This window comes from Dipodomys merriami, unplaced genomic scaffold (assembly GCF_024711535.1).
Source record: "Dipodomys merriami isolate MVZ:Mamm:240054 unplaced genomic scaffold, mDipMer1.0.p SCAF_14, whole genome shotgun sequence".
Taxonomy (NCBI): domain Eukaryota; kingdom Metazoa; phylum Chordata; class Mammalia; order Rodentia; family Heteromyidae; genus Dipodomys; species Dipodomys merriami.
In genome coordinates, this window is record NW_027202715.1 from 36,285,216 (window position 1) to 36,296,651 (window position 11,436).

Below are 11,436 nucleotides of genomic sequence, written 5' to 3' on the forward strand. Positions count from 1 at the left end.
CCCACCACTGTTTAAATCAAAGCCAAGATGTCAGGAGTGCCATCACTCCCCACAGCCACCGATCTTCCCACAGGCCTGTGCACCTGGGCATGACTGGTGAGCCAAGAAAGTCGCCATACAGGCCTGAGCTGACTCTGTAGTGAACCAGAAGGAGGCCAGTGCCCTCCTGAACTTATGTTTAAGGTGGATTCTGAGGCCTGAAGAAAAGGGGGGACAGCAGAGTTAGCAGCTGAAGAGCTCAGTGGGCCCTTCCCACCTCATACACCCCCGCAATTCATCACCCGTGGATCCAGTGCCAGACTCTGAGCTTAGCAGGCACCAGAGACTGCAAAGGTGGCAGGCTGCAGTCTCCCCCAAGAAGCTCTTGAAAGCACCGATGAGGACATCCCAGTCTGAGCAGCACAGATCTGGGTGTGGAGGTCAAAAGACTCTGCTTCAAGGCTCCTTCTGATTTGAGGAGAAAAGTAAAGGAAAGGCCTTTCAGAAGTGCACAGAGCAGCTGGTTTCATAAGCCTTAGTTAACCTACTCTAGAGTCTGGAGTAACCATAAACCGTAGGGGGGGACTCCACATTTACTCTAATTTCCCATCCCTACATCTTGTTAGTAATTTTAGTGACTAGGCGAGCTCCTGTTCCAGTAGCTCTAAATTCTCTGGGGAAGGACCAGATGTGGCTCTTCTGGACTTCTTAGGCTCCTGGAGGGAGGCAGACAAAAAAATAAAAGGCAAGAATGTGTCCAATGACCTTAAGTGCTGTAGAGAAAAGAAAAGGAATCTTTAACACAGAGGGCCTGGGGCAGGGGTTGGGGAGCTTCTCCTTGGAGGTGACAGAAGACGTTGGAAGGAACCAATCTGCAGTGGCCTGAGGGAGGGGCAAACCACCTGAGGGAGCTGCAGTTACCGAACCCAAGAGGCGGAATGAGCACTTGGGAAGAGTCTGTGGGGGCTGGAAGACAGAAAGTGGAGGAAGGGCCTGGTGGCGACCCTAGTTCTAGGACTTTGTTTCCTCTAAGTCTTTGTCCTCTGCACAAGTAAACAGACACGCCCCTTCCCTCCTCTACCCCTAGGGCAATTTGGAATGCGGTTTTGTAAATGTTTTGTTTTCCATTAAATCAAGCCCCGCCCCCCACCCAAGAAAGCTTGGCAAAGTTCCTAGATCAAAGTTCTGCTCGGCTGTTAATTTATGGATCCTCCTGCCCCCTTCAAGATGTCCTTTAGTGATCTTTTATTCTTATATTTAATCTTTTTCTTCTGGATACCCCTGCGGGTCTCCTTAGCAGGTAGATTTAAATGATAATAATACCCCCCCTCCGACCCCCATGGCAATTTCCAGTGCCCAGGCCTCGTTCATCTAGTGACGGGGAGCGCTGAACTTGGCGGGGTGGCCCCGCCGAGTTCACTCGGATGTCACGGTCCGGCCTAGCAGGGGTCACAGGCGGGTCAAGCCGGGGGACTGAGACTGGGCCCCAGGTCACGCCCCTGCCAGCGGGGCTTGCACACCGGCCCCGGGGCTCTCCAAAAAAAAAAAAAAAAAGCCCAGGATTTTTGAGAATTTAACCTCCAGCGAGATTCGCCCTCGTGGCTCCCAGTGCCCCAAAGCGGGCCCGCATTCTTTAGTTACCGCCGACTTAGAAGAAATAATGGTAGAAGAATTCGCCTCCCAGACCAAGGAAGCGCTCCGAAAAGTGCTCCGGAGACGCGCTCTCTCCCCGAAACACGCCCCGTGGCGCTCCAGGCTTGGACTGTGCAAGTCCTAACGATTGGAGCAGATACTTCGGACCCCTCGAAGTTTGGGGACAACCACAGGAGGGCCATGTATTTAACAGTCTTCGGGACCCAAGGGTTTTCCATTCTCCCGAAGCGCGGGGCGCGCATCTGCCAGTCACAAACGCGCGTCACTGTTTCGTTTTCGGCGCTGCTGGTGCGTCCAGCGCCTGCACCAAGATCACATGTGGCCCTGGCTAAATGGTCCCCCAAGCGGCGTGGCGGGGCCCGGAGCGCACTGCGCATCTGGCTGTCCAGGAGGCAGGTACTACTGGCCCCACAGGAGCGGCTGGTTGGAATTGGGCAGAGTCCAGAGGACCCAATTCGCGATGCGGAGTCCTCCCAGGCTCGCATTAGCGGGAGGAGTGAGCCTGGGTTCAGGGCCAGCGTGAGGGGGGAAAGCGCGCGCACGGTGGGAGTGTAAACGGTCCAGACCGAGCTAGTAACGCAGCCCAGCGTGCCTGGTTCTGGGGGAGAGTATTTGCAACCAGAATCTCCCTTTGCTAACTCACAAGCGCTCTGAGTTGTAGAGGGTGGGGAATGATCTCCTGCATCTTAAACGGAAGGAAACGGGCATAAGGACTTGCGATGGCTTTGCCCAAGATCAGGCAAATAGAGATGGAGGTAAAGACGCACCGCCTCTCTTCCCTCTGCGCAGCCTGGGGTGTGCATCTTCACGGTCCGTAGCTGGGACTATGAGCCCCGAGGCCTCAGGAATTGGATCGGTGTGGCCAGGTCGCACAGCCAGGCATTGACTACCGAGCCGCGGATGAATGGTCCTCCACGAGTCCGCCACTGGGTCGCCTAAGTGCGGCCATTAGGCCGACTTGAACACCTTCCTACCTGCTGGCTCCTTCTAGGTGGCTGGGGAACTGGGACTCGCCCTGCCCAGGTGGCTCTTGCTAAGATTCTGGTCCAGGGATCGACTTGATTGATATCCTCAAAAGAGAGGGGGACCTCTCGGCGTGTTGGTTCCCGTTTGTTCTACGTGTCTGTGGGCGACTCCGCTGGGTGACGGTTCCCCCAAGGCCTTTACTTCCCCGGCAGGTGGAAAGGAGCCCGTGCAGCTCCGGTGAAGAAGCCTGGAAGGCGGCTTTGAGCTGGGGCGGCCGGTCGGGAGGGGGGAGGAGAGAGAGGGGGAGGGATCCCGAAGACACCGCCAGGAAGCCCAGCGCTCAGAATTCCGGCTCCTCACTCACCCGAGCTCCGGCCCACCCCCCCTTAATCCCACTCCCCGCTGGGTAGATGTGGGCGCACCTTGGATGGGGGCGGTGTTACTCCCAGCCCCGCACCCCAGGAGGCGCGCTCCGAGGCAAGCAGCCACCGCGACGCCTCTGTCTCGGCGTGGAACAAACGGTTAAAAGATTTTTGGGCAGCGCCTCGCGGGGGGGAGGAGCTAGGGGCCCAATCCTCAATTAAAGATGAACTTTGGGGGAATTAATTTGACCAAGGTAACTACGTGGGCAGTAACCTGGACCGCCTATAAAACAAGCGCGCGCGGCAGGGTCTGGAGCGCTGGCGGCGGCGGCAGGTGGCGCGGGAGGCCGCGGTGTGCCATGGGGCTCCCGGCGCTGCTGGCCAGCGCTCTCTGTACCTTCCTGCTGCCGCTGCTGCTCTTCCTGGCTGCGATCAAGCTCTGGGACCTGTACTGCGTGAGCAGCCGCGACCGCAGCAGCGCCCTGCCTTTGCCCCCCGGGACTATGGGCTTTCCGTTCTTTGGGGAGACCTTGCAGATGGTACTGCAGGTAAGGAAGCTTAGGGCGTAGGACTGGGCGCTTACCCGGAGCCCGGCTCGGTTCTGGTCTCGGCTGAAGCCGGAGGTGTGTGTGTGTGTGTGTCGGGGCGTGGGGTGGGGGGAGGACGGAGGAGGGAATGGGGGTGGGAGAGTTGTAGCCTGGGACTGAGGCTAGGAGGCCGGGACTAGCGGGAGGCGCGACGGTCCCCCCGGCGCCCCCCTCACGCCTTCTGTCTCCTCCTCCACCACCTCCCTTGCCCAGCGGAGGAAGTTCCTGCAGATGAAGCGCAGGAAATACGGCTTCATCTACAAGACACATCTGTTCGGACGGCCCACGGTGCGGGTCATGGGTGCCGACAACGTGCGGCGCATCTTGCTGGGAGAGCATCGGCTGGTGTCGGTGCACTGGCCGGCGTCGGTGCGCACCATTCTGGGCTCCGGGTGTCTCTCCAACCTGCACGATTCCTCGCACAAGCAGCGAAAGAAGGTGAGGGCGGAGGATCCACGCCTAGGAAGGGAGGGAGGGAGACCTCATTCATTGGAGGTGCTGGCGAGTGGCGGCCGCGCGAGGCGCGCACTGCAACCCTCCCGAAGCCTTCTTTACCTTTCCCACCCGCGGCTGGAGGGATCCGCAGAGGCTGGGGGTCACCCGCCACGGCGGATGTTCTCACTGTCTGCCCCTTGGGGTGCAGGTGATCATGCGGGCTTTCAGCCGTGAGGCGCTCCAGTGCTACGTGCCAGTGATCGCCGAGGAGGTGGGCAGTGGCTTGGAGCGGTGGCTGAGCTGCGGCGAGCGCGGCCTGCTGGTCTACCCCGAGGTGAAGCGCCTCACGTTCCGCATCGCCACGCGCATCCTGCTGGGCTGCGAGCCCCTGCGGGCCGGCGGGGAGGAGGGCGAGCAGCAGCTCGTGGAGGCCTTCGAGGAGATGACCCGAAACCTCTTCTCGCTGCCCATCGACGTGCCCTTCAGCGGGCTGTACCGGGTAAGAACGACGCGCGCCCGGTGGATCTCAGGGAGGCGGGGAGCCGGGCCTTTGCTGACCGTCACGCACTCTCGGCGCTCAGGGCATGAAGGCGCGGAACCTCATCCACGCGCGCATCGAGGAGAACATCCACGCCAAGATCCGCAGGCTGCGGGCCGCGGAACCGGGAGAGGGCTGCAAAGACGCGCTGCAGCTGCTGATCGAACACTCGTGGGAGAGGGGAGAGCGGCTGGACATGCAGGTGAGCCCTGTGTGTGTGTGTGTGTGTGTGTGTGTGTTGCAAGGTTTGGTCCCCCTCACTTTCTAAGCACAACTCGGGGTCTCCAAAGGTGCTGCTGCCTGGGATCCAGCTTCTTGGCATGGGCACCAGCCCAGCCTGCCACGATCAGGTCAGGAAGAGGCTGAACCAGAGGGTACCCTTGCCTCTCCAGGTTTCAAAGGGACGTTGAACACTTGCAAAATGTTAATAAAGAAACTTGGGCGATTTTTTAAAGAAAATCAGGGTCCCTGTGGGGGGCGCGGGGTGCTGCCCTCCTGTTCTGGCCTAGCCAAAGGGTTTCACGCTTTCTTTAAAGATGTTGGGTTCCTTGGCTCCCCATCAGCAAAATGTTTCACCCTTCTAATTTTGCCTTATGAATGAATGTTCAATCGGGTTCTGAGAAAGCTTCCTGCAAAACTGTTCAACGTGAAAATGGCCGTCTCACTCCATTCTTAGGCGCTAAAACAATCTTCAACCGAACTCCTCTTTGGAGGGCACGAAACAACCGCCAGTGCAGCTACATCTCTGATCACTTACCTGGGGCTCTACCCACACGTTCTGCAGAAAGTTCGAGAGGAGCTGAAGAGTAAGGTAGGAGGATTCTGGAAGATTCTAGAGGGTTCTTTATTAGCTTAGGGTATTCTGCTTCTTAACCACCTTCCTAATGTACCTGAGTTATATAAGTATCATTGAGTATTCACCTTGGAGCCATGGACTGGTTCCATGGCCTGGGTGGGCCAGTGGGGGATGGGGGAGAAAAATCACCGGTGGGAAATAAAAAGGAGACAATCTTGAGCTAGGATCCACCTGAGCAGAGTTTGACCTTACATTCCCACCCCTTCTCCACTCTCCTTGCTGATTTGCTTAGCCCTGGAGATTTCTTGAGTTTGGGTGTTTAAAGGCTGGGGGGGGGGGGGGGCGGGGTAGTGTGAGCAGTACAGATAGCTAGCTGATTAGGATGGGCAGTGATGGGGCAGGGGTGGTGAGCAAATTTCTCTTGGAATTGTAGGCTGTGTATTTGGGCTGAGGGGTGGAGACAAATGGTCCCTTGCTGCTGTCCTCTCCCCCCCCCCCCATCTTGAGGCCTTTTGGGGTTTCTTTGCCACTTAAGTCCTGTTTAGGTCTGCTAGGCTGATTTTATTGGAACACAAATAACCATTCACCTCTGTATGCCTGTTTGGTTAGGGCTTACTTTGCAAGAGCAATCGCAACAACAAGTTGGACATGGAAATTTTGGAACAACTTAAATACACTGGATGTGTTATTAAGGAGACCCTTAGACTGAATCCCCCCGTTCCAGGAGGGTTTCGGGTTGCTCTGAAGACTTTTGAATTAAATGTGAGTTGAGTTCTTCCCCTGATAGACCCTAACTAACCCTCTGCCTTTTTTGTGTGGTTTTTGTCCTACCCTGTCTTAAATTCTTTATGGCTTAAATTATGGCTTAACTTCTTGACGCTTTTGCAAACATGATCTTGTCCCACCCTTGGGACATAGATTCCAGTCACCCCAATTAGCCCCCTCCTTTCCTGTCACCCTTCTCTTTAAACTCATAATCCCTCCCCTCCCCCCCCCCATCACATTGGTGGTGGCTTCTTAAAGTTAAATTTAAATTAAAGTTAAAGGCCCAATCCTTGGGCCCTCAAAATCTTTTACAGGGATACCAAATTCCTAAGGGCTGGAATGTTATCTACAGCATCTGTGACACGCATGATGTGGCTGACATCTTCACAAACAAAGAGGAATTTAATCCGGACCGATTTATGCTGCCTTACCCAGAGGACGCATCCAGATTCAGCTTCATTCCATTTGGAGGAGGCCTTCGGAGCTGTGTAGGCAAAGAGTTCGCAAAAATTCTTCTCAAAATATTTACAGTGGAGCTGGCCAGGCATTGTGACTGGCAGCTTCTCAATGGCCCTCCTACGATGAAGACTAGTCCCACTGTGTATCCTGTGGACAATCTCCCTGCAAGATTCACCCACTTCCAGGGGGAAATCTGATGGGCATGAATGCTCAAACCTCGGACTTAGTGAAGTGTACATATACATTTTTATATAGTGCCGTGCTGACTTTATTGTATTTAATTTCTGATGTATATTATACTATTTATGTGTCTCCATTGCAGTACTATGGTCTTTAAATATTAAAATGATGAATTTATGTAATTGCCAATAAAGGAACAGTTCGAAAGTTCTTTTCTTACATTCAAGATTCCTATTGGGAAAACCCTACTAGTTTAATGTTTGCAGTCAGTGTATTTGAACAAGATTTCTAAATGCATATCTGGATATTTTTGTCATCTGTGCATATCTGCTTTCTGTAAGGAAGAAACCTTAGGTTTTTAAAAATTCTTTCATCAGAAAATATATATGATGTGTGAGATAGTCCAAAGGTATCTTTGCAAACTCTTCCAAGGCAATTTAGATTCCCTACTTGAAAATGTTATCATGGTTAGTTTAATTAAGTTAATTTAAAAACTTTTTTTTGGCAGTGCTGGAGTTGAAATTCAAGGCCTCATACAAGTTAGGCAAGTACTCCAACACTGAACCACCTTTCTATATCCCCAACCCAAAGTTGATTTTAGGTGAAGGGAGTGTGTGTGTGTGTGTGTGTGTGTGTGTGTGTGTGTGTGTGTGTGTGTGGTGCTGGGAATTTAACCTTGTTTTTTTTTTGCTCCATTTTAGAATAAAGATGATTCTGAAAAGGTAACACATTGGAATCTTCCATTCTAATATAACTCCTCCAGCATAAAAATCATGTAACAAACAATAAATTCATGTGGTCAGACAGAGCCAGAAGCTGTCCTCTGAAGCTAGGATTTTTAGATAAGACAAAGCCAGTCACTCCAATTATGGACAGTTCTTGACTAAGATGAGACGGAAAATCATTGGCATGTCATTTTGACTTAGAAGTTGTATATGAAAACAGGACCAGGAGAGGCAGGTCTCTGGTTTAGATAAGCTGAGCCCAGGTTTTCTTTTCAAAATGGGGCAGGAGGAGCAGATTTCCCTAACTGACAGATAAAGTTTTTTTTATCTATCCCAGGCAATAGGGTATGAGCCTGACATGACTGATAAAATGGCCCAGTCATGACCCTGTGAACCTTGGCTAACCTCCTCTAAAGAGCAGTTTTGTCACATTTCTGACCCTGGCATGGCCATGTTCTGAACTGAGGGCCAGCCTCTCAATCCAGAAAGGTTAGCCCTGGTGACTTGCTTATGCAAGCGTATTTTCCGTTGTGAAATGGCACCGTCTGCTTACTGAACCTCTGAATGCTTGTAGGTTTTTGGACTTGAAAATTTTCACGAACAATTTTAGAATTTGGCAATGCTGCCACGGAAACTTGAGTAGTCTAAATAGGTGTTTTTCAAGCAGGAGTTCTATGAACAATTAGACTTGCGTGTTCTACCTGCCTTTTAGTGTTTAGGTAAATCTTGGATTGTGTTTTCTGTTGGAATCCTCTGAGATCTTGAATGTTTACATAATCACTTAGAATGCTTTATAAGGACCTCATCAGGCAGTTTTACAAATGACACAGGCTTACACAGTTTCAGCCCAAGCTTTAGTATTCTGCAGCAGGCTAAGATGACCCCTCGTCTCCATAACCTTTGCCCTGGATCTTCCTAGCTAATAGGACTAGCTTGGGGGAGAGGGGGACTTAGGGGCAATCACTATTTCAGATCATTTATACAAGGTCAACTTAAAGAAGGCTTTCAACACTCATGATTTTTCCAGTCTGCTACAGTAACATCTTTGGCAATTTCTGCGAGCATAGTGTGGTAAGAAATTTGAGCTATTTTAATTAAAATAAAATTGACATTTTTAAGTCCACCTTATTTTTTATTTGGAGAGCTTTGAGAAAAGTGCTTCTGGTTTGTCTTTCTCAGGGCTGCCTTTAGCTCAACTTTACTGATCAGTTGCAGAGTAGTAGAGGATTGATCTACAGTAATACATTACAGGCGCAGTGTTTGGTGATGTGCTGAGTGTCTGGTAAAGGCAGGCTAAAAGCACTCAAGTGTGAGGACAATGGGACTCTTGTGGGCATTGGATAGGAAGGAAGCCTGGCTCAACCTACTGAGGCAAACTTGTTTTATGGTACGAGGACCTCTGGGCCAGCCATACCCATGGTATGGAGCGATGATATAGATTTGGCTGAATGTGTGGAAAGGAGAGGAGATGACTATAGGAAATGGACCCTTTGATGTTCCAGAGGCCCAATAATGGAAGGGCACTATGTTCTCCGGGACAGGCAGTGGGTGGACCTGTCCAGTGGGTAAATGGGAGCCCTTTGCAAACTCTCCTCTGCAGTGCCCTCTGCCCTTGTTGCTTCCCATGTCTTCAGTCACAGGTGCAATGCCACGCATGCTAGACCACTGTGAGAATGACAGCTTCTGGACTGTAGTTCTTATTTAGCTCACCTACACAGGAGTGACAGAACTAGAAAAAACTTTCTGATGCCTGCTTTTGTTCATTTTGGTCTGGTATTCCTTTTTTTCCCTCTTTTTTTTTTTAACAGCTAGTAACACCGGTCTGACATCTTTCTAACTTTCTGTAGCCAACAACTAAACCTAGGAGCCACCATCTTATAACTTCTCTTCATGTCTTCTTCTACAAGACAGCCTCCCACCCCCCAAGAGGTGAAAAGACAGCTGTGAGCTGCTTCCTCCAAGACCCCCCTATCTTTTGGGGCAACATGTTTTAGTACCTTGCCACTCCACAGAATGCCACAAGGGGGCGGGCTTCTCCCTTCTATGCCAAGCTGAGGGCCCAGTGGTTTTCCCACCAGTGTCCATGAAATTCAGTGTCCACTCATTCTGACCCTAGGTTACCTTGACCCCCTAGATAGTGAGAGGCTGTAGCTTACCACAACTCTATGTCATACCTGACCAAGGTTGCCTGGCCTCTGGAGTGATCACCCAGCACTGGGGTTGACCAAAAGCATCTGTGGTCTCTGGTTTCCAGCATTGCCCCACATTGCCTACATCTGACCTATGCTGTTCCAGTCTACCTAAAAAACTGTTCTATTTCAAGGGAGACAGAATCCCCATTTTCCAAGAAAATGAGCAATGAGAGAGGATTCAGATGACCGTAACCAGGTCCAGGAGCCATCCCATAAAAGCACGGTGGGAGAAGAGCGGTTTTGGTGGGTCTTTCAAACAGGCTAAGTTGTGGTGGTAAATAGAAGTTTCAGGTCCATTCTGAAGAACAGAGCATGCGCTTAAGGGGATAAGACAGAGGCTTGGGAGTGGCAGGGTAAGTGCCAGGTAAGGAGGCAGCTGTGATGATGAAACAGGCGGGAAGAAAGCAAGCTCCCTCTAAATGGAGACACCCAAACAGAAACTAAATGGCCAGGCCCCATAGCAATCATGACATGAAGGGAGAAACCGGGTCAAATCATCCTCCAAATTCTCTTCCAAAGTAGATAATTGTAAAGCTCTGAATGAATCCCAGGATTAACTCCAACCCAGGGAGACAGGTCATCCCCACATGCATGGTCTTCCAGCAAGTCCCAGGTGATCCCTCTCTCCAAACCGGAAGCACAGGAGGCTGAATGAGACCTCAGAGACACGGAGCGCTCTGTGACCTGTTACTCCCAACTACAATTTCTGTGTCTGCTCCAACATCCCAAGGCCTCTCCTGCCTGTCCCAGGCTGACCATTCACTCCACCTGGCCTCAGTGGGGAATACATATGTGTCAACACTGGACTCTGCCCATCCCAGTGGTCCATTCTCTGCCTCCAGAGAAGCTAATGCAAGCTCAGGAAGTGTGTCTCCTCATCCCAATTGTGTAGATTGAGTCCATTCTTGCCCTCTGCCTGGAATATACTCACACACAGTAGGTATGCATTGGGAAAGAAAGCTTCTGGGACCCAATTGACACCATTTACCGTATAAGTTCTCCCACTTACATGGTGCCATGTTTTTCTTTGAAAGCTGAAACTTTCATCCTTGGAAAAATCTAGGCAGCCACAAGCTTACAGGGCTGTGGTTTAACAGCATGTCACATTCCTGAAACTGATGCTTCCTGGGTATTTGGCCAAACAAGCTTTCCTTCCTTTGAAGTAGAGTCAACTCCAGTTAGAACCTTAGGATAGGGTTGGAGCCTTAGCTCTGGACTGCTTGGTGGGTTTTCTGGGTGAGACTTATCGTGTTGCAATGTTCAGAACCACATCGTCTCTGTACAAAGACTGTAAGATTTCTTACCACTGCCCAACCTGCCCTCATCCATTGAGGGGTTAGAAATCTCCGTACACATTTCAGATACGGAAAGCTTCAGGATTGTGCTCTCAAGTCACTGGTGATTGGTTTCGCTTCAACTGCAGAAAGGGGGCCAGGCGTTTTGTTTATAATCTGACCAAAAAAAAAATGTATTAAGGACAGCCAACTGATTCATTGATGAATCAGTCACCCCATCCAATGTAATGGTGTTTTATTCAATGTTAGATTTGTGGTGTTCTGAAATGGAAAGCTCGTGGAATAGCGATTAGTCACAGACATTTAGAGCTGGAAGGGAGACTGGCAAGGTCATCCAAACACCTTGGGTTATAGCTGAGAAATCTGAAATTAAAAGGATCTTTAGGTTACACCAGAGAATGTGCCCAGCAAGTTGCAGGACTTGGCCTTTGATTTCAACCAACCAACCAACCAACCAACCAGCCAACCAACCAACCCAGCCATATTGTTTATTTATATATGCAT

At 51.0% G+C, this 11,436-nt stretch overlaps 1 protein-coding gene across 1 annotated transcript; it reads left to right on the forward strand.

The window, feature by feature from the left end:
• Positions 1-3,127: 3,127 nt before the first annotated feature.
• On the forward strand, positions 3,128-6,929 carry Cyp26a1 (cytochrome P450 family 26 subfamily A member 1). Its single transcript, XM_070020454.1, has 7 exons — positions 3,128-3,508; positions 3,761-3,985; positions 4,191-4,481; positions 4,564-4,722; positions 5,197-5,331; positions 5,926-6,078; positions 6,396-6,929. The coding sequence occupies exons 1-7, from the start codon at positions 3,185-3,187 to the stop codon at positions 6,735-6,737; spliced, it is 1,629 nt and encodes a 542-aa protein (XP_069876555.1). The 5' UTR covers positions 3,128-3,184; the 3' UTR covers positions 6,738-6,929.
• The last annotated feature ends 4,507 nt before the right edge of the window (positions 6,930-11,436 follow it).